Source organism: Lonchura striata, chromosome 11 (genome assembly GCF_050655825.1).
Source record: "Lonchura striata isolate lonStrDom1 chromosome 11, ASM5065582v1, whole genome shotgun sequence".
Taxonomy (NCBI): domain Eukaryota; kingdom Metazoa; phylum Chordata; class Aves; order Passeriformes; family Estrildidae; genus Lonchura; species Lonchura striata.
The window spans coordinates 16,556,444-16,579,555 of NC_140713.1; the positions used below are offsets into that span (position 1 = coordinate 16,556,444).

The 23,112-nt window shown below is 37.9% G+C and overlaps 2 protein-coding genes across 6 annotated transcripts in view; one reads left to right on the forward strand and one right to left on the reverse strand.

Annotated features, from left to right (window-relative positions):
* Positions 1 to 5,715, forward strand: SLC7A6OS (solute carrier family 7 member 6 opposite strand). Of its 2 annotated transcripts, none has more exons than XM_021535246.4 (5): positions 1 to 151; positions 854 to 1,219; positions 1,550 to 1,747; positions 2,614 to 2,737; positions 3,191 to 5,715. In XM_021535246.4, exons 1-5 carry the CDS (start codon positions 8 to 10, stop codon positions 3,310 to 3,312), a joined length of 954 nt encoding a protein of 317 aa, XP_021390921.3. In that variant the 5' UTR covers positions 1 to 7; the 3' UTR covers positions 3,313 to 5,715. The 2 variants fall into 2 exon arrangements, with proteins under 2 accessions (XP_021390921.3, XP_085445802.1); XM_085589676.1 differs by having other exon boundaries at positions 1,553 to 1,747.
* Positions 4,741 to 23,112, reverse strand: part of SLC7A6 (solute carrier family 7 member 6) — a 27,554-nt gene continuing 9,182 nt past the window's right edge. For 3 of the 4 annotated variants that reach the window (XM_085589655.1, XM_021535245.4, XM_021535243.4), the window contains exons 3-10: positions 21,925 to 22,050; positions 20,045 to 20,189; positions 17,433 to 17,556; positions 9,557 to 9,660; positions 8,431 to 8,527; positions 7,613 to 7,762; positions 6,739 to 6,922; positions 4,741 to 5,574 (exon numbers count right to left, since the gene is read on the reverse strand). In XM_085589655.1, the coding sequence (XP_085445781.1) occupies positions 5,480 to 5,574; positions 6,739 to 6,922; positions 7,613 to 7,762; positions 8,431 to 8,527; positions 9,557 to 9,660; positions 17,433 to 17,556; positions 20,045 to 20,189; positions 21,925 to 22,050 (1,025 nt within the window). In that variant the 3' untranslated portion in view covers positions 4,741 to 5,479. The remainder of the gene's footprint in view (positions 5,575 to 6,738; positions 6,923 to 7,612; positions 7,763 to 8,430; positions 8,528 to 9,556; positions 9,661 to 17,432; positions 17,557 to 20,044; positions 20,190 to 21,924; positions 22,051 to 23,112) is intronic. The other variant, XM_085589654.1, reaches the window with a different exon arrangement.

Genomic DNA, 23,112 nt, shown 5'->3' on the forward strand with positions numbered 1-23,112 from the left:
GGGCGCCATGGCGGGCGCGGCCGTGCTGCGCGTGCGGCGGAAGCGCGGCGGCCCCGAGCCGGCCGAGGCGCTGCTCCTGGCCTGCAAGCGGCGCCGGGCCGAGCCCGTGCAGAACAACCTCTTCAAGCTGGTGGCGACCGTGTCCTCCAAGGTACCGGGGCGGGCTGGGCCGGGCGGTGCTGCTGGAGGGGTTTGGAGAGCAGCGGCTCTGTCTGGCTGCTCCTCGCGGGTGGATGCGGGGTCCGGGGAGCAGCCCGGCCCCGGGCAGCGCCGTCCGGTGCCGGTAACCGCGGGCACGGCGCGGGCAGGGCAGGAGCAGGGTACGGGCCCCGGGACGCGCTGCGCGCAGCACCCGCTTTTCTGCCCTTGGAGACTGCTCCTCACTGGGAAACTGCAGAACAGGCAATAAGTGAAGCTTGAATTTCTGCTGTGTGAGATGCTCGAAGGTCAGCTCTACAAGGATAACAACCACCATCCGCCATCCAGCCTTTTGTGTTGAATAAGACTGGTCCGTCTTGGGAAATGGTCTTCTTACTATAAAGTAAAGGCTATCATCCCTAAATTTTGGTCTGTTGCAGTCTTCCAAAAGCATGTTTTTGTTTCGAGAGTATTGTGTACCACGAAGTTGTTTGAAAATCAAATTGAAACAGTCTTAGGCCTTCTGTTCTACATCTTCTGCTTTCCTCCCCTCATAACAAGAAAATTGTTATGTTGCTTAAAGCAATAGTAGAAGTTACTTGAACATTGTTAGGATTATTGGTACTGCAGTTCTTCATCCCTTCTAGGAAGGAGTATGACTTGCTATGTTGATGTTATCATTATATTCCCGCTCCGTTTTGTTCCTTTCCCCCAGCACGAACCAGTTCAGAAGTATGTCAAAGATGCCATCACGCGAGACAAAGCGGCTCAAAGCCTGCGCCCCTCTCTGGGAAGCACCCAGCGAATCCTTCGGGAGCTGCGTTGCGCCAAGCAGGCGGACAGGAAGGAGAAGCGGTACCGGGTGATATCCAGCCACCGGCCCGGCTGCCCCGGCACAGCTGCACCTGCTGCCCACGGCCAGGCTGCGCCCCGCGGGGACAGCCCGGAGCAGGATGCTGCCCCGGAGGAGAGTGGCACTGTCCATAACAGTTCAGACTGCTGCGGGGAATTCCAGCTGTTTGATATTGTACAAGAAGAGGAGATGGTGGGAGATCCCAGTGTAACCACTGCAAACCCACAGGTCAGCTATGAATTTGGTGTACTTGAAGTACTTTGGTATGGCTGTTGAGTGGTACGTGTGGGCAGACTGCTGTGGGAGTTTTCTTGCACTGTAAGTATTCCACTATTTAATAGGAGCCAGATTACAAGATTGCAAGCGAAGGATCCTAAGTGCACTAATGTTCAAACAGACAGTGTGCGAAGGTGCTGCTTAAGGAAGGGCTTGTACCACCCTCTTTTTTCTTTGCCCTGGTCTCATGTGTAAGTTCTCTCTCTATCTGAAAACTGTTGGCTGTAAATAAGACTTTGCATACTTTAGTGAAAATACTAATTTTTTATTTTTTCTCATCAGAAGACTGATCCAGATGCAATTCTCTGCAATGCAGTAGAGATGATCCGTGAGCGTTTAAATGTTTCTGAAGATGGTAAAAAAGAACATGGTCACAAAGAAGATGAGTATGTTTATGACATCTACTATAAGGAAACATCAGCCCCTGATTGGATTGAAAATATCCTTTCTGTACAGCCCTATAGAGAAGAATATGAATGGGTAAGGGTGTGGAAATACCAATCTTTCTCAACTAGAAAGATCACAAATAAAAGATGTTTAAAGTCCTGCTCTTAAAAGGTGCCATGCCAAGAAAGGTGCTTTGAGATAGACACTACATGTATGCTCAGTCACTTCTGTGTTAGGCCTTTTGAAACTGCCAGTCCCACATTCCTGCAGGTTACTGTTGATCCCAGGATATCATATGACAAAATGGAAGGGATGTTGCTCGTGTAATAAGAAGAATCTGTCTGGTTTCAAACTGACAAATTTAGCAACATGAAACTTGAGTACTTTATGTCTTGCTTGCAATTAGGAGGCAGCCATGAAAATGTCATTGTAAATATGACTGAATGAAAAGAAGAGCAAGGGGGAACACACACAACTTTTACAGTATTTGAGGACTTGACTATAATCTCAGATATTTTTTCATAATAAATTGTTCTTCAGTGACTGTGGAGTTAGGAAGTTTAATGTATGCTTCAGTCTTGTGTTGTATAGTTCCTGTGATCAACAGACTTGTATATTGGGAGCCTGAAACTACTTTCTCTCTTCCTTGATCTATTACACTACTACTGACATGAGTAGGATTCAACTAGACAATAACATTGAAATGCTGGAGTGGAACATATACATGTGTGACTTCACTGATTTTCCACCTAAAGCAGAAGTGTTTGAAGTGTTACAGTGAATGTAGTGACAACTTAAAATCTTCTGTAGTGTGTCACTGCAGAATTCCTTCTGCTTGCCATCAATAAGTATTTCCTAGCTCTTTCTCATCTGTACAGTATTGCACAGGTGGATGAAAACCCACTTAACATTCACTACAAACACAGACACTCAGCGTTATGTTTTTTGTTGACATGCAGGTAAACGATGATCCTGGCCCAGAGGAAGTATATGAAGATGAAGATGATGAAAATGATGAAAATAACTGGCGTAATGATTATCCTGAAGAAGATGAATTCTTACCTGAGGAAGATGGAGAAAAAGGTACACCTGTCATAAATGCTGTTTGTTTTCCTGCTGTGCTTGTATACATCCCCTCTTTTTTACATGCTATCCCTAAAAAAAGCAACTTAACTGAGCACTGCTGGGGTAGCATTCTGCTCTTACAGTGGTGAAATGTGTGTAGAGGAGGATTATCTTTCTTCGAACTAGAAGAGAAATTAGTGGTTTTGAAAAGACAAAATTGAGAAGTCAAATTGAGGCTGCTGGAATTGCAAAGGTTTGCTTGCTTAGACTTGGGTCCACATATTTGTTAAACACTGCCTCTGCCTTCTGAAGTCCCTACCCCAGAGTACTTCAAGCACAATTCAAACCTGAGGTCATACAGAAGTTGTTCAGACTTTGTTAGTTTCTCAAGAAGCTTAAACTAGTCTGATTCACTTCATTTTTTAAGTAAAAATAAGGGATAATCTAGAGGTGCTGATGCTTTCTCTACAGACTCTGAAGAGAGTTTCAGTGATGAGGACCAATTTTACAGGAGAAGAACATGGAACAAATATCGACAGGAAGTTTTGCAGGAATTTGGATATGATGAGACTGAAGATTTGGGTTCTGACTAACAGCCTGGTTTTGGAGATGAAATGCATACTGAAGGTGAACATTTGCTGCTGTAGAAGAATGTACTATCTGAGCAGCCAGTTTCAGCTGGTGGCTATTAAACAGATGGGTGTGACTATGGCCACTTGACAACACAAATTTTTTTTCCAAGCATAAGATGCTCTATGCTTTAAAATAGAATTTTCCACCCATTGCATGTGTTGAGGTTTTGAAGGGATCTTTTATTTATTTTTGTTTTCCCAAAGCTGCATGCCCAAGAGTTTGTACCTGTAGCTAATGTACAGACATGGAGGAATTGTTGGCAGCAGCCCTTCTGGTCATGACTAATACATCAGGTTTCACAAAAAGATCGTTGTGTCTGCCCTGATGGCAAGTGGAAGTTCTGGAAGGCATCCTATCCTACTGCTTTCTACTTCATCTGTTCCTGAGTGTCAAGTGACTTTCTTCACAAGTGTTTGAGCAAATGAAATACCTTGACCTGTCCATTGCTCTCCCCAGTAGTTTTACTGTTGGAGTAGAACAATGTGCATTTAAATTGTAAATAAATTTTTTTTTTAATCAAGTTTTCTTTACTCATTTAAAGATCACAGAAGCTGGTACAGCTGAACCCAGGTCACCATTTTAACCTTATTTGTACATCTTTAAACAATTCCACAATTCCACTGTACTTGTTTGGACACAAAGTATTTCAGCACTCTCCTACTTGAGTCTGTAAAAATAGCTGATAGAATTAGCTCTTAGCTGGTCAGTGTCATTCATTGAACTGGAAGCTACAGCAGTACTTAGGCCAATCAGTCTTGCCTGGTAATGGCAAAGTAGTGGAGGCAAGGTAGTTTTGTTTGCTTCAGAGGAAGGTTAACATGGCAGTGCAAAAATCAAAATATCCCAACTATTATTCAGGTCACTGATGCAACTGTGGTGCACCCTTTAAAGTGTGTATTCAACCATAATCTTGTAATTGTGCTTCAACCATAATCTTGTAATTACAAGATTTAGTTCAGCTTAAATGCACAAAACCAAATGTGGCCAAACTCAGGTCAACTGAGACAGACATTCTGAACTAAGGTAAAAATCTCAGGTATGTTTTTGAAGTACATCTCACTTTGCCAGAAAAGCAGTCTGGCTTCTTGTTGCTTTTTGCTAAACCAAAATTCAGTCTCAAAGCTGTCCTGATTTTAGGCTTACAGTTTTGGAATTACATAGACTAGCACCTTTTACTTCTGTTTTTATTTCTAGTTCTTTCCCCTGCTACTTAGTTGTCAAAATCAAGTATCTGCCACAGAAATTCTGCTATAGAAGGAAAAGTGGTTTCTGGGAGGTTTTAGATGGTCACTTTCTAGTGAACAGCACTGAAATTTATAAAGGGAATTTTCTGATTGCTGAGGTAACTCAGCTACTGTGTCTTCACTGAAAAAGTTCACAAACAAATGTTTACAGGCTTCAAACTGAACATTTTAATTTTGGAATTTTCATAAAACCTAGCAGAAATTCAGAAAGTACTAACAAGTTAACAAGAAAAAAAAAAATCAACAATCATTAATCAATTCTTCAGTGGCAAGATGCTTACCTGATTAAATCTTGCCACAGTCAGATACATTTCCATGTAGCATACAGAATAAAATCTTTAAGGGAAAAAGGTCGGTTCAGTCTATAAATAATGGAGCAGAACTTAATTTTTCATTAGGGGCAGAAAAACAAATGAAGTAGCTTGTTGTGACCAGTTTTCTTCTGGGAAAAGAACTGAGTACAGCAAATAATTTCATGCAAACATCCATCAGAATTAAGCTGGAAATGACTTAGTCTTTGAAGTCGAAGTGGGTTTTAGTCTAACGTAATAATACATTACTTCACCATGTGGTTCTGCAGAAATCTAATTTGATCCATTAGCTCTTACCATTTTCATACCGATTCTGAAGAAGAAACAGCATTGACACACAGACTGTGTGAATTTGTAATCACTATCCAATGAAAACCTGCCCTGAAAAAATGCCACAGTCTAGGAGGATGACACAAGGGCATGATTCCAACGTTGGAATCCATCTGCAATTAAGAACATTTTCAGCATTTCTGAAAGACCACCGAAAACAGGTTTTTTGTGTCTTCCAGTTCCAGCTTTTTCCTTTCATTTGTATAACTGCTCCCTCCTGCTTCTTGTAATGGCTTTAAACTTTATTTTGATTTGATTTCTGGTTTCTTTTCTTCATTTGGGTCCATCTCTGTTAAAACACAGTAACAGAGCATCTGCATGTTTCGTGTGATTGCACCTGCAGAGAAATTTGCAATAGATTAGAACAATAGCCACCTATCTCAACTCTAATTACAAAATACATCTGACTAATGAAAGCTGTCAGGAATGCTGTCTCACTTCCTTTTAGGGAAACAAACAATAAAAGCTAGTACAATAACTGTGTCCCATTCATTTTTAACAGAATCTTGCACTATTCTGTTGATATCCTAGGGTGTTTTGCTTCTTACGCACCCTGCCAAGTAGCTGAAGTAAAATCTTTTTTCTCTATAATGAAGAGCGCAAAATTGGTGGAATAAAGAAAGTAAAACTAATAGCACACAGGGAAAGCTACAAGATTACTGAGTATTTACATAGGTTCTACTAAGCAGCACCACATCCTGCTTTCAGGGTAAGGTTATGCTACAAACCTTCCTTACCACATCATGGCTGTCTCATATAGTATCAATAACAAATGTGCACCAATGAAGAAAAGCTGAAATTTGTGTTATTTAACTGCTGCAACTCAACAGAAGGCAAAATTCCATTCTTTACTGACATAAAATCTGTTTTCAAATACCGGATTCAGTAAAGCTGGACAGTTCGTGCTACCAAGAACGTACACACATTTTACAGTCATCAATCTTGGATCAAATACTTTTTTCTGATGTTTTGGCTATTGCTGAACAGTGTTTGCACAGTATCAAGGCTTCTTTTCTTTCCTCTTACTCAGCTCTTCCTGCAGCCAGCAGCATGGGAGAGGGTAGGAAGTCTGGCAGGAAGATGGCCAGAACAGCTCACCCAAACTATGCAAAGGGCTATTTCATGCTATCTGGTGTCATGCTCAGCAATAGAAACAGGTTGAGCAAGAAGTGTTTGCCTGTGGGAATGTTTTCCCATGCAACTTGCTGCTGCTTGGAGACTGGCTGCACACTGGGCAGCCTGTGAGATGAGAGACTGACTGCTCTTGCAGCAGCAGGGTTTTTCCCCCTCTTCACTTACTAAACTTTCTTTGACTTGACCAGCAGGTCTTCCCACTTTTGTTCTTCCTGTTCTGTCCCTCGTGCTGCTGGGGGTGCTGGTGAGCCAGCCCTGGATACTCAGCTGAGTCAGCCCACCACAACCTTTTCCATCAACAGACCGAGAGTCACCTACTTACTTTTCTTATATCCTAACAACATCTCCAGCTAACAAAGAAACTTACCCATAATCTTGTTAATAAATTGAGGTCTCCTTGATGCAGGTAAATAGACTCCCAAGAAAAAGAATGGAATTCCAGATAAAGCAATGGCAATTCCAATCACTGAATTTATAAAGTCACTATAGAGTGGCACTACCACCAGAAATACTGTGCATATACAGAATATTATTGGAAAAGCCAGACTCAGCTGCAGACAGAAAAAAGACAACACAATGTTAATGAAATATTCACTGTCTATTGTTGCAAACATTATGATATGTTTCTCTCTGAAACCCCCTTTGTGATTCTCTGTTCTTCCTCTCATGTATCTGGCTATTTAGGTCCATAAACAAATTGCAAAATTATTCTTAATGGAACTGTTGCTAAAAATTGCAAAAGTAATCATGTATGGTAACTGCTGTGCTGAAAGAAAGTGCAGAGTGGCATGAAGTGTTTTTAGACAAAACCAGTAAAACTTGGGAAACAAGGATTACTGACTTTTTTCAGTAGAGTGTCAAAGTAGAAGGTTATTCGAGGATCAGATACCATCAGAGCTAAAGGTGATCCACACAGTTATTAACTTGATAATTTCTAATCAGATATTGCACTGATAGATAAAAGGCTAACTACTATGTTAGGCTATTGAGACATTCTCCAGTGGGCAGACAGAAGAGGTACTTACTGAACCAGATTATAATAAAGTATACTGACACAGCAATCTCTTGCTCTTACCTAGCAGACAAGCTAACTTTCATGGTACAACATCAAATGGAAACCATGTTTTATGTTCTGATCAGTCTGTAACCTTTAGACTTAACATCTATGGTCCAGATTTTAGACAGTACTTCTATATTATATGGAAGTTAGGGATTTTAAATAATTGTGTAATAAGTATTACCTTAAGAGGTCTTGGTCGATCTGGTTCTTTCCAACGTAGATATAACTGCCCAGCAATAGACAGACCAACAAAAAACCAGTAACTGAAGCTGAAGTAATTTATCAGCTTGAAGACATCTTCTACAGCCAGGTAAATAAGGGTCATAAAACACTGTTAGAAAATAACAAGAGTAAGAATCTAAACCCAAAAGTTTGAAACAAATGTTTATCCTGATTTTTGCCTTTAAATAACACCTTATACTCCTTAGTGTCTGGTGTAATTTTATGCCTCAAAAAATTACTTTCTCAGCAATCACGTTGATGATAAGCATATTTTATCTCTTGGTAATTTTTTTTTCATTTTCCGTTCAATAATTCACATTCTTGTTCTGAAAAAGTTGTCTTAATTCATTAACTGGATCATAATAAATAACATTCTGCTTCAGGGGACTGGGTTTCTCAGAGATGCATTTAGATGCAATAAGGATCTGAGAGAAGCACTTTAGGTTCTAGGAATAATTTAGTCTTGAGCAGCAGAAATCTTTTCTATACAATATTTCAATTATTAGTTGCAGTTTCAATTGACTGAAAATGCAATTGTCTATTGTAATCCATGGTATACAGAACACATTTCTAATGGCATGGCCTTCTGCTAAACTGATGTTCTGATTTCAGCATGGAATAGAATACATACATGGACTAGTTTTTTTATACTTTTTTCATGTTTTTATACATATATATTTGTGTACAATTTTCTAGCCCTGTATTGAAGCTCCATTTTGAGGGAAGCTGTGCTGTGTGTCCCATCTAATTAAGTTGAAAAGAAAAGCAATAACTTGCATTGAAGAGCAGTGCTGGCACAGGTGTGAACCTCTTTATGTGGATCATAGACAACAGATCAGGAAGGTGACCTTCCCGAGATCCTACAAAAAATAACCTGAAAAAAGCAGTAAAACGCATATTGAGACCACAGGCAAGAGAGAATATATTACAGAAAATCAAAGAATAACACCAGTCAAAATAAATATATACAACACTGAATTTCTGTTCTTTAAACTGGAACCTTCTTATAAAGATGTACCATACAACAACCATTGAAAGGCAGGCAAGCTTTTAGAAACATGCTGGTAACAACCATTTTTTAAAAAAAATCATCCTACAGGTAAAATAGGCAATATCTACAGTAACTGAAATAAATTTCTATTGTTTCACAAAATTCTAAAAGTTAGCAATTAAAACATTCCAGCTTATGGAAGAACAGCTTTCAATGTCAATCAGAAGAGATTGCCAGGTCTCTAAAATTATGTCACTCAACCACATGCTCAAAAAACACACACAATTTTATTCCCAACTATTCTATACTGACTACTTCACCAAATGATTATATTGCTTCTCAATAGAGGCATTGCAAATTCAATGGACTGGAAGTATATTAAAATGCCCAAATAAATATTTTTCAAACTTTTGCTAGTTACATCCACAATCAGTGCTCAAAGAAAAGGTTCTACACAGTATCTATCCTCAGCTTTCTGATTGCAGCTTCATAGCAGTATCAAGTTTTTTAGGGTTTTTCTAAGCACAAAGTTTTAAAATACTGATTTTAAAAGGTCAGTAAGTTTTACATAAATACATTTGAAAACAAAAACTTGCTAGAATTATTCTATCAAGCAAAATGGAAGGTAATGCAAACAATCAGAAGGCCTGAGGACTCACCACACAGACAAAATTCATTTGATATTACAATTTTGCTCCCCAAGAATGCTTTGGGGAAACAAGGCAGTGTTAAGGGTGCATGTACAGACACACAGACACACAAAGAGGTTTATTCAGATCTGTGATTTTATTGTGGTTATTCATTATAGGTTCAGTTAAAAAAGTATTTTTGCCTCTCTCATAATAGATCAGCATAACAGTAACATGTAAAAGATTTATAAACATTTGTCAAACTGAAAGAGATATGCTCTACCTTGATGATGCTAGAATTGAAGCATTAAGTCCACCAAAACAAGAAAAGGCTACAGCAATGGGAATTGTCCAGCTGAAGATACCAAATATCCTGTCAGCAAATGTCTGATGAAAGGGAAAAGAAAAGGAAACATGAAAACATCTGCAAAAAAAAGAATATGTAAAACAATGACATCACAGCTTTTGTAACACACTTGTATGGAAAAACAGTAACATAGTAAGGACAGTCCATAATGCAGCACAAAGAATCACACAGCTGTCTTATTTATTTATGGATTTTAAATAAGCACAAACTTCTTTAGCCAAGCATTTGAAGTCGTATTTTCTGCTCTCAAAGGAAAAGAAAATGTTTTGAGAATTTTCTTCCCAATCCTAGTATGTTTTATTATCTAACTGACCTACAGAACACAAGTGAACATTCTTTGGATTACTAAAAATATTATCTAACCAAACAGGGAAGTGCCATATTGCAGTGAATAACCATTGCCAACATCACAGCTACTCTTTATAGATTCTATTCAAGGAATCTACTTTAATTTCCTTTTTATGGATTTCCTAAGCAATATCTTTTCCTTTAGCTCCACTGGCAGGGCCTGTGGACTCTACTCTCACAACCTGGCAAATAACAGAGCAAGTGATCTTATCACTTGCTCAATACTTGATGTTGCCAGAGACAATACTGCAAGAAACTGTGATGACTGTCCATGGCAGAGCTCTGAAACCAAGAAGTCAGGAGCATCGAAGTTTCACAGGAAGTGGTAAGAGCCACTGACTGCCAGCAGTCTTGGCTCTAAAACAAAAATGGGTAACAATTTGCAATATACTGTCCTGGTCTATTCTGTTCAGCCTCCTTGATGAAGAAAAAAGGGAGAGGTACTTAAAGTATCAGACAACACATAGAAGAAATTTAATTAATGCAGACTGACAGGCATTCCACCACCCATCTTGGTCTGAGCATTGTACATATCTGGACATTAGCATGAAGTTAGGCAGACACTGTGTTCAGAGGACATGGGTGGAAGCCTTCCTACCCATCCCAAGTTTACCTCACATGACTAAATCACTTCTGTGATTTCTCTTACAGAAGCAAACTAAGTCATAGCAGCAAAAGAATCATATCTACATTAGACAGCATGAAGTCACTATTTAAGGAAACAGAAAGGTACATACTCATGTATAAGTAGTATTCAAACAAAGATTTGAACATTTCTTAGCAAGTAGCAGTAATCTAAACCTTTTATGATCCTTTCTCTAAATCACTTTCCCATCTCTCTCTTGCTTTATACATTTCAAGGCCTTCAGACATAAAAAGCATAGGCAGTAATTCAACTTTCTGCAGGTCTGTCTATTATAAAAAAAAATCTTCAGTTTTTAGCATTTTAACATTTTTAAACACCTTGCCCTTGACCTCCCCTTCAATGCACTGGTCTTCATCATAACATTTATGAGCTAAGGAGCTCAATCAAAAATGATAAACACTCAGAACTGGCCTTTATCTGTACCATATGAAGTTATCTCTATTTAATAGTGGTCAAATTTTGATTTAATTACTCCAGGAACAAGATCATCAATAGCAGTGCACTACAAGCTGTTTTCTTAATGTTTTTGTAGGTAAAAGCCTAAAAGACTTAATATAGTTGATTTGGGGTTTGTTTTTTTTTTTTTGTTACATGAGTGCTTGATTTTCATGAGACAAAAACTTATAAATGTTGTCAATCTTTAAGCCACAAGATGCTGAGAAATTCACTGACATAAACCAAGGCTTAGCCAGTTATAGTTTCCTGTTCTTTGTCTTCATGGAAAAAATGCTTTGTCCAGCACATTATCCAGGTTATGGGTCAGAATCCATCTCTGTTTTGCTCCATCATTAACACTAAAAAGCAGGATATATTCCATCCTTTTGTGCAATTTAAATGAGCTTCAGACAGGATTTCCTGCTGCTAAAGTACAATGTAAAACCACATAATCACTTCAAGGGAAGTTTGCCTAAAGGCTCAGAGTCAATGCATCAACTGTGTCACCCAGGTTCTCAGAAAGGCTCCTCTCTTCCTGAGCTATTTTAGTCTATACATCTTAGCACAGCTTCCCTCAAAATGGAGCTTCAACATGGGTGGAAAAATGCATGCAGATTCCTACAGATATTATAAAAAATAACATAAGAAAAGTATAAGAACTAGTCCATGTATGTATTCTATTTCATGCTGAAATCAGAACATCAACTTAGCAAAAGACCATGCCATTAGAAATGTGTTCTGTTTACCATGGATTATATTTTCAGCCAACTGAAACTGCAACTAGTAATTTACATTATTGTATAGAAAAGATTTCTGCTGCACAAGACTAAATAATTCCTAGAACCCGAAGTGCTTCTCTCAGATCCCTATTGCATCTAAATGCAGCTCCCCCTGAAACAGAATGTAATTTATTATGATCCAGTCAATGAATTAAGACAATTCCTCCAGAACAAGAATGAGGACAAAATGAAAATTCTAGTAAGCAATTGTTGTAATATTCTAAAGGAATATTTAAACCTGAACTGCTGATTTCTTAAGCCAAACAAAGTGAAATTACCAGACAAAAAACTCCTGGAGGATTTTTTGTTTTAATATATAAAGTTAAGATACAGACCAAGATGTTAGAGAATTAAGATGTTTAGTAAAATTGCCTAAAGGATAAGCATTTAGATAAGTAATATTAACATCTAAAGCTAAAGAAGAGAGAAAAAACCTATTAATGTAATTTTATGCTGAAGAATGCAAATTAGCTAATATATCATATGGATAAATTTCTTCCCCCCAAAGATGTTCTTTGCAAACGTTTTCTATTTCCTTTTGAAACATCTGGTAATGGGCCAGTGTGAATGACAGGTGCAGGACTAACTCAAAGGCTATTTCCATCCTGTAATGCATATCCAGTTGCTCTAGGAGATGCTAATACTGTTCCACACATCTTGGAAAACAACAATCATTCATATGAACAGTAAAACCCACAAATTATATACAGACCAAAATGCTACAGGTACAATGTATTCTGGATGCAGGCTATGTTCTATATCAACATCAACTGCTGATCAGCTCAAAGCCTAAATAAGTGATTTCCCTAGAGCTGCACAAGTCAGATTCTTCAAGAAAGAGTGTAATGGGGTGACAGCCTCTACCAAACACTGTCATTTCCAATGTACTTTCTAGCTGTAGTTGGGATTCCTCACAGAGCAAAGGGTGGAGAAACTTCAAGAGCTAAACCTGAGGTGAAGCAATACAAAAGGCTATTTTAATTGAGAATCATCTAAAAAAAGTTCAGCTTGGTTTGCCAAGTAGATCTATCTGCCTGCAAAATGATCTTTCAGCAAAACAAAGTTGAAAGGCACCTGAAGTTTGCCTAATCTATCTATTGATATTAACCATCTTAACATGAACATAAAGACCCACCTGCTTTCAGGCAGGTGTTTTGTGACAGTGTTTCACCTTAATTTATAAAAAAAATCAGCCAAGTTCATTATTACTACTCAGACACTTGAGTACAAATTTATAAATCTTTCAATACCCTCCTTTCAACAGATGCCAAGAAATGTCTTCTTTAAAGCTCAGCTACAGTCTCTTGTGAACAAAGACAAACCCAAAGACCTCCACAGTGTTTCTTGCTAAAAGAGTTGCTGAAGTCTAAGTAAAAGCAGCCACAAGAAACATTCACTGCATGCATATCAGAGGATTATTTTGCATGAGAAGGCAGGGTAGAGAAAAGTACAACATGAAATCAAGTTATCAAGCACGCACTCTGAGTGCACTGCACCAAGAAGGGAAAGGGGGAGGGAAAAGTAGAAGTTAGTGGTTGCTTTCTGCTAAAACCACAATTGTACAATCATGGATCCTCCACAAATGAGCCAGACCTGGGCTTTGAGCTGAGCTCCTCACTAATTCTACTTGAACTACCACTACTTCTGGGAGCTGTGAAGTGCATTTATAAAAACAAATGGGCTGACAATGGAGGAGAAAATAGAGCATTCACAAAGATATGTGGAGGATGACAGAGGAGCCTACCTGGAGGCAGCTATAAGCAGAAACATTTAGTCCACCATAACAGGAGAAAGCCACCACTATGGGAATGGATATCATCTCAGGATTCTTCTGAGAAAGTCTAAAGAGCAAGAAGGATTAAGAGATTAAATTGTCATCTCTGCTATAGTCTGACAAATCCTGTAGTCCAGACTTGAATTATAATTGCCTCTAACAGCTTGGAAACAGAGAATCAGAGAAGTGCTGATGTAACACTTGCAATTACAGATACATTTCTTTTATGCCCTCCCATCCATTGAATACGTAAGCTATACATAGTTACACGCACACTGTAGGACATGCAGCTGGAATTGTTCCCTTTAGTTTTGATTTTTTTTATTCAAACCAACATCAGGGAATAATCATGAAGAAATAGGCTTTCCAGCCATGTGCTTGTCAGCTTAACTGCACTTATTTAATCATAACTAAAATGTCACCTTACTCCCAGAAGGATGGTCAAAAACTGAATTAGAGCTTTGTTTCAAGGCATGAATGACTGAATAAACTACATTTTATTTTTGTCTTGGGTTAGTTTGATCTCATGGTCATCAGCTATTAAGTTATGAATGGTTTGCAAGAACACTTTTTTGTCCTTTTAAAGGTCCAAACAACAGTTCTATACAAACAGGCTGAACTAAAAGCAGCAGAAATTCCAGCATCAAGAGCTGCCACAACAAAATACACAGGATACTGCCTCACACTCAGTAATTCAGGCACACAGATGAGTAGCAAGACCCACATTCATATTGCAAATCACAAGATGAGAAATGTTTCACCACATTTAGCTGCACATTGGACATGTACTTGAAGGCACACAAGAAATGTCAAGACTACACTGAGAGCATATGGAGCCACAAGCACATGTGAGGCTGGCAAAGCAACACACAGTATTGATTGGAGGGACAAATGAAGAAATAGAAAGAGAATGTAGCCTAACATGAAAAAGCAATGTATACCAAAAAAAATCCCAAGAATTATGAGGTGTTTCTATTAGGAAAGTTTAAAAGGCATCTACAGAGCCTCTTCATGTAACTCATTTCAAGATCCTACTGCCCAGAAGCTTTTCCAGACCAAGTGCTATTAACATTCTTACATGAAAATCATACAGAGCAGTAATGGGATATATATGCATATATGTATATATGTATATGAATGATCTGACTGGTATATTTTGGAAACACAATTAATTCTGCTTTAACATGTCTCTTGAGGTGAAGTATAAATACATTCACACATTACAGGAAGATCTGGCAGTCAGAACTGCAGCATGTTTTCTTAATTTTGAGCTTCTGAGGACTCTGAGGTGCTACTGCCTAACAGAAACAAACTCTTGATTTATGGCAATCAGGAAGTTTCACATGCCAAAAAACAAGCACCAGAGCAGAAGTTTTTTCCCACTGCCATAGATTACATTGTCAGGATACTGTATGACATCTCTCCCAACTGACCAAATTAGATTTAATGCCACATATATTAAAAGAAAGAAAGAGTGCCCATCAACCAAACCCAGAAAACTGTAAAGGTGCAAAATGTGTCTCTTGTAATTCTCATTTCAATTACCATTATGTTGATTAATTCTACTCAAACAGACATAATTATCTTGTATTACTGGCAACACCTTTACAGGGAGAAAAAAGTACCAATGCAGTAAGAAGTCCAGCATAAAATTTCCACTTCATTTTTAGGTCACCAAATACAATTCTATGGCAAGAGAACCAGCACTACTCTGCTGCATTAATACACTGCATTCCTACTTGCATGTAAGATGTCTCTTCTGTACAGCCCACATCAAAATTTCCCATGTCAGCTCCAATAGTAAAATAGTTCAATTTATATTTTCATGGAGGTGCTGAAGATATTTGATCTAAGCCTTCTTAGGTGTTTATCCTCTTCTTAGCATCTCTAATAGCTAGCTGTAGAACAAGGGTTCAGTGTTTCCCAAGTCTCTTACCCATCTCATACTGAAAATATAATATAGCACTCTCAAGTTTAACTCAGCTTTTCAGCTTGGACTCCAAAGCCAGAGAACTTCCTTGTAGCTGCCATTGGGAGTGTTGCACTCGCAGTGAATTACAGCTAGATCCAAGAAAGAAGGCAAATAACTTACTGACCTCACCCTCTAAAAGCAACTGCCTGCCCCTAATGAAGAGTTCTTCAGTTTTAAGGTATGGAATGTGCTCTTCATCCCAAGAAACCTTACTGGGAAGTGCCTGTGCAAGCAAAGAAGATGAACATGACACTGATGGCTAAGGACAAGCAGATTTTCCTTTTCAGAAAAGAAGCTAGTGAAGCCAATGAAGAAAGAGAAGTAATACCAAAAGTCTAAAAGAACTTAAACACTTCTGTCTGAATTCAGTTAGAAAAAAAGATTCTCAACATTTATTAAACTACACCAAATAAAAATAAAACAGCTAAAACACACAGCCTCCCACATTCCAGTTCATTGAGGAAGCATGGCAAAGCAAAGCAAGCCTGCTCTAGAATACAAGAGCACCAGAGTGAACTGATGGATCTACACTGGACTCACAGGATGCTATTCAAAGATGCAACTAAGTCATCCTCTTTATCCCCTGTTTGCTGACAAAGTTGTACAGCTCCAAGAAAGATTACAGCTGGTTATGCATGAAAACCAACTGTTTGCTTCAACCAGTTTTAGCTCTTCCAAGTAAAAGAAGTAAGCTGCCAAGTATCCCCTATTGTAGGAACTCAATCAAGACCCACAGACATGACCAAACACAGGAAGCAGGTACCAAGCTGTGCACTGTATGTTTCCTGTCAGGAGACAAAACAGCCCAGAAAGTACTTGTGGAGCCAGCTGCCATTCTCACAGACAGAAAAACACAACAGTAGTCTCAAACAACATAAAAAAAGGTTATTCAGTAACAGTTAAAGATGAGATAAAATGTCTGCTCTTCTTTATTTGTGTTTGCGCTACAGAGTAATTTTCATTTGCATAAAACTTAATAGCAAAGGTTGTGATGGTTTCCATAAGAAGGTAAAACAGCAGTCAACTATGAAACTCTGACAGGAATCATTGAAAAAGTGAGTTTGACATGATCAGTAACTATCTGAAGAGCATTTGCAGAACTTTTAAGCTCATTGTTGCTGTATCACTTAAATTACTTCAACAAAAATCTTTAAAAATCAGTTTCTTAGCCCCAACACTGGGACTACAACACATGAAGCCAATTGTGTTGTAAAAGGAGAATGTTTTATCACTTCTTTTCCCATATAATCACTTGGTATGATTTCTTTTGCCTCACAGCCACCAAGAAAAACAGCCCACAATGTGATCTGGAAAGATACATTCATACTTCTTTTACTCAGAATATTTTGACCTTCTGAAACCGGAATAAGCTTCACCCCTTTACAGTTCAAAGCCTCTTCACTTTATAGGAGAAAACCACTTCTTCCCAAAATAGCAACAAGAAGGCTCAAATGTAACTGCTGCTTGATTGCACCAGAGACTCTAAAATGCAGTAATATTACAACCACATTTCTTTAAAAATTCATCTATGTAATTTTCAGCCTACAGCAACTTTCACCAACTGCATAAAGGGCAATAAGCAATCTGTATCTTGTATCACATGCAGAATATCCGAGCAGATTAAAGTGCCTCATTTTCATCGTATTTTTTTGAATAGCTTAATTCTCACCTCTTTTCTTCTTTTATCCACTGAATACAATGCTCTAAGTCTTCTTTAAAGATTCCACTGAGGATAAAACTCTCTTCCACCACCCAGAGTATCTGGATTTTGCTCATACCCTTACCAATCATTTTTTAAGCAATCTCAAACATTCATTTGTAACACTTGGTCAACTTACCACTGCCACAGCATCACTAGAGAGAACAGCATCAACATCCAGCACAGTATAATAAGCTATATTGGTCATAATATAGATAATAGTCACAATTGGCATAGACACTGCAATAGCCAGGGGCAAGTTCCTGTAAGACAAAAAAAAAAAAAACCAAAACTCCACAACTCACAACTGCAGAAAAAGACAAATTACATTAGTAACAGATTGAAGTTTTTTGTTTGTATCATTTACAATACACAGAAAAGTAATGAAGCTAGCATAAAGATCTCCCAAAAGTTATCTCTGGAATCAGAGTTTATTTGCTTTTATAACTAGAAATTCTAATATAGAAGACTGGAAAAAATATGGTTTTTATAGTAACTTAAAACCTAAATTATGTGTAAAAAGGGATTCTCTGAATGAATCAGAATGACTGCTCTTCAAACACTCTAACTTCAAGGTTTCCAGATCTGTAGTAACAGCCTTCAAACTTGCATGCTTTAAATTATTTCCTAATGTCCATGTTAATTATCACATTTAGAACCCGAAGAGGCAGAGCTCTGAGGTACTGCATTCATTCTCCCTGGGGAATGGGGCTGTCCTTTCAGCACTTACTTCTGGAACTGATGCAGGGAGATTTATTAAACCAAACTCCTGCTCTTCTCATCTGCACTAATCACTGCAGAGAACAAACTAAGTGGGCTGCACAACAGAGATGCAGATCCAAAATTGCTGAACAGCCACGAGCCCCAGCACATGGTGTATCTTAAATAGCAAACACAGGTCCAGAACGCTTTACAAAAACAAGAGGAACAGGAAACTGCTAACCTTTAGATGTGAGCAGGTAAGAGCTAACTGTGAGATAAACTCACAGCCCTGAGTGTGCAGCTCCACAGAAACAAACTACAGAGCAGAAATAGATTTTTAATGTCAGGCTTTGGCTTTTCTCAGTCTTATTCATTCCTCAAACCTCACAGGAATATTCAAACGTTTCAAAAGGGGAAGCAGAATTGAGAGCGTTACTCTCACATTTGCCCAGTTTGAATACAAACACAGCAGGGTGACACTGATGTGCATTTGCCATGAACATTGTTTCCAATAACAACAACAAAAATCCTGGAAAAAACAAAACTCCAAAGCATAAAAATGATCAGTCTGACTGAAACTTTCCTCAAAAACTTCCTGAGCTGCAGAAGTCCAGCTGTTTCTGTCTGCTGCCATGGAAGCGGAAAAACAAACATACTCCACAATCCTCCATATAAATCAGTAAATTAGTAACTGGGAGTTCTGACTCCTCTTTCAGGTTGCACACTCATAGTAATAGACCCGTGAATCCCAGCACAGAGAAGAAAAAGAAGCAGAAAACTGTGAATTTAATTCAGAAATATTACACAACATAACGAAAATCTGAAATAGCATTTTAAAGACTTTGCATCATCCAAGATTAAAGCCAAGGGATGATGTCAAACATAGTTTGTGGATTGCAGCTTTTGGGTGGACAAGCATGAAGGCACTGTCAATCAAGTGAACACAAAAAATATGTAATTCTTGTAGTAATTTTGTAGAAGTCTGGAATACTTCATTATTCCCAAGAACTGTCAATGCAGAACTTGAAGTTCACTTTACCAGCTACCATTCCACCAAGAATGAAGCTTGTATTAGGCACTGATGCCTATCAGCAAACGACTGTGAAGAAATTTTCATCAGTTAAATATCCTTTGAAAAAAGTTGTTTTTTCAAAACAATGCATTTAATAGAAGAGCTATCAAACTGATAACAGAGAACACTACACTAACTTTAAAAAGAAAAGGCACTGCAACAATACTCAAAAAAGAAGCTTTTCAGCAGAAAAAGGCCGCAATTTGAAGGACCAAATGACTGATGAAAATACAAAATGTGTGTCTTCTGAATATGTGTATCAAATCTTTGCAAGAGGATATAAACAACCAAACTGTCAATCTGGAATTCAATCTAACTAAAAATAGCTAGGTTGTTTTAAAAGTACTTATCCACTATTTTAATAGAGAGCTTTCCTGGTTAGATAAATGCCCAGTATAATATTCAACATCCAACACAGAAGGGAATAAACTGCAAAAGTCAAAATCAGTCTGGAGAACTAAAAAAAAATTTCTCATTATTCTTCATCATTCAGTTACAGCAATCTAAGCTGTTAATTGTAACAGGATGCAAAAATTATCAAAGGGGATTCTATTCTAACATAAAAGTGTCTGCTTACAGATTCACAATTGGGCAAGAATAGCCAGTCACACTTTCATGGAAAATATTAATATTCTTAAATACGAAATCAGAATGACTGCACAGTAAACACAAACAACATTTAGGTACCAATGCAACAATGACACCTATTATAATAAATTGTAACAACATCTGGAACCGAGAGCTTATCTAGCACTGAATACAGCGTCCTGCCATCATCTACACTTAATTGTTCTTATGTTTTAATTTCTTTTTAACTTTAAATGGAGTTTAGTGAATCTCTGCTAGTGGCCACCCACAGCCTCACCAGTAGAGCAGTTCTACTAATTTCTGCATAAGCTCTGAAATTATTAGTGAATAACAGCCACAAACCCAGCAACTTGGGAACCATCCACATCTAGAAAGCTCAAATCATTTACCTTTCTGGGTTTTTGATTTCTTCTGTTACATAATTGAGTGTATCCCAGCCAGAGTAAGAAAACAAGGCAGAATATAAGGCAAGGGAGATTTCTCCAATATCAGAAGAGGATCCCTCAAAAGAGTTCTTAAAGTGTCCTGTGTGTCCTGTGTGGAAAAGATGCAATGAAGGACAGGATAATACTATACAGTAAGTAATATTTTTCCACGTGCCACGCAATTACAAATACACCTCAGAAACCCTAATTCCTTCAAATCTGCTTATTAAGACATTTTTTCCAAACTACTTCATGTTTTAGCCATGAGAATAAGCATGGCATTTAAAACTACTAAAAATTATTCGCTGTGTATGATATTGTTCTACAGTTAAACACCTGGTTTGTCCACAGTAGCACAAGAAGTTCAGGAACATTAAGTTCAGACTAAGCTATAAACAATTGGCAATGACAGTACTCAGGTTAAATGTGGGGGTTTATAAAATATATATATAAAATAACCCACTCTATTCTTCTATATCCTTTTAAATTTTCAAACATTTTACCTATGCAGAAAACAAAGATTACAAGTTACTTAGATAACTATGACAAGAGAACCCCACACAAACACTTACAGGGATGTTTAAGGTTTTGCTACTAATAATAGAAAACTGAGAAAAATTTAAAAAGAATAAAGTATTCCTGATAAGATAAAATTTTCCCAAGCTAAAAGTGTGTGTTTTTTGGACCAGTATTTATGAAAACTTGTGCAATCTTTTGACTGTAAGCAAGCCAAGACAAGTTCATCAATCATAGTTTAATATTCAGACTCTATATACATAAACACACACAGAACCACCAAAAACAGAAAGGCAAGTTATTGTGTAACTCCAAAACATGCCCTATATTATGCATCCTGAAGTGTTTAGACTCCATTAAAACTGTAATATTTGAAGCCTCTAAAATATCTTATTTCTCTTTTCTACTTTTTATCCAAATCAAACATTGCTACTCCTTTGGCACAGGTGAGTAACTGCTGAGTTAGGAACAGAAAATGGAGACAATGTCAACGAAATTATATGTGAACAAGCTTGGTATCTACAAAACAAGGGACGGGCAGATGTGTTAAGGACTAAACCTGGTGCTCACATATGCATATTCTTGATTGGTTCACAGTAATTATCTTGCTCATGAACTTTCAACAATAACCAGTTAAGAACAAAGCACATAAATTGATAGATTGCCAGGGAAAGACAGCCCTTTGTGGTAGCTTTGAACACAGGATAGTTTTCTTAAGCTAACACACCAACAAATTCTTTCCAAAGAAAGGGCTAAGAACAAAACTAAGTTCAGAATTTCTCTTAACTTGAAGACATAATGCCCAGCATACACACTTCTAATTGTCAACAGCTATAACAGAACTCAGGCTTTGAGCAAAAACAGAGCTGTTTTATATACCTACATATTCTTAGCACATTTGTGCCTTAAGTTCAGACACTTTCAGGCCACAGATTCCTTTTGTAAAATAAATTCAATTTATCTCACTGTAGAGATGTTCCTTAGAGAAATTTGTAACTTTCATCACTCTCACGGTATTTTGCTGTCTCTGTGTATTGCTGTTTTCACTTCCTTTTTAATTCTGTACTGCAGGCTGTAAATAACACAACATTGCTGAACAGTCAATTATCTTCTTTTACCATGTTCAAAGTCAACTGAGATAAGATGGATATCTTATGACACAGTATCATGATAATGCCTAGCATTAGTATTACTGGTATTTTCAAGGTGGCTGTATTATACTTTTTTCACTGAGGCATTCCATAAAATATATAGAGGTAGCTTACAGTCTTTAGATCACTCAATTTAATTGATAAGCACAAACCTTTGCTTCAATTTTACAAGCTTACCCTGGCATATTTGAACAAGTCCAGCAATGATGATAGCAATAAGAGCAGCAACTTTAGCATAAGTAAATATATCCTGCACACGTGTGCCCCACTTTACATAGGCACAATTTATAAATGTCAAAAGACCTAGAAAAGGAAGAAAAAAAGAAAAATTAAAAGACTATTTGAACAATGGTCAGTTTAACTCACTTTTCAAAGCTTTTAATTGTCATCTAAATATGCACTTACTTGTTATACTAATAGTTAGGTCAAACTAAGCCAAATACACAGGTACTGAAAACACACTGGTTTCAACACACCAGCAGGAAACAGATGCTTTAAACACTGTTTCAACAGACAGAAGGAAATACTTTCCTGTTCTCTAACTACATGCCCATTTTCCTAATGTCACCCCTCATCAACTGAACTCTGCAACTACCTTGAAACTAAAGAAACTGCTACATGAAAAGGTTTCTTTATGCTTCATTAGGTTGAGGATGAGTTCAACATCCATGGAGTAGCTGCAATGCCAAGTATGGTTACAGGTACAGTACAATGCTATTTTCCAGTTCTACTGAACTGTATTATGAAGAGAGAACATACTGATTTTACAAGGGCATGTAGCGAGAGGACAAGGGGTAATGGCTTTAACCAGAAAGAAGGTAGATTACATTGGATTAGATTAGGTGTCATCAAGAAATTCTTCCATGTGAGGGTCATGAAGCACTGGCACAGGCTGTCCAGAGAAGCTGGGGGTGCCCCATTCCTGGAAGTGTTCAAGGCCAGGTTAGATGGGGCTTGGAGCAACCTGTGATAGTGGAATGTGTCCCTGCCCATGGCAGGGAGTTGGCATGAGATGATCCTCAAGGTCCCTTCCAATCTAAACCATTCTGTGGTTCTAATGAGCATGTGCCTTACTAATACAACAGTAGTCTGGATTTTTACAAACTGGTAGGAAGCAATGAGTATTCTGAATATCTTTAGTCCTCAATCCCAAAATAAATTAGTCAGACCTATTTCACAAGATTGCAATGAAACTTGAGACTTCCAGATCTCACAAATATTTTGCAGTTGCTGACCAAACTTACTCACATGATCAACTTCCCCAAGACAGTTCTCATGACTCCCAGCATTTTGCTTTTGCATTCATTACCTTTCTCTGAAGTGGAGAGCCAGACAACCTTTGCTGGAACTCAAGGGCTGTATACT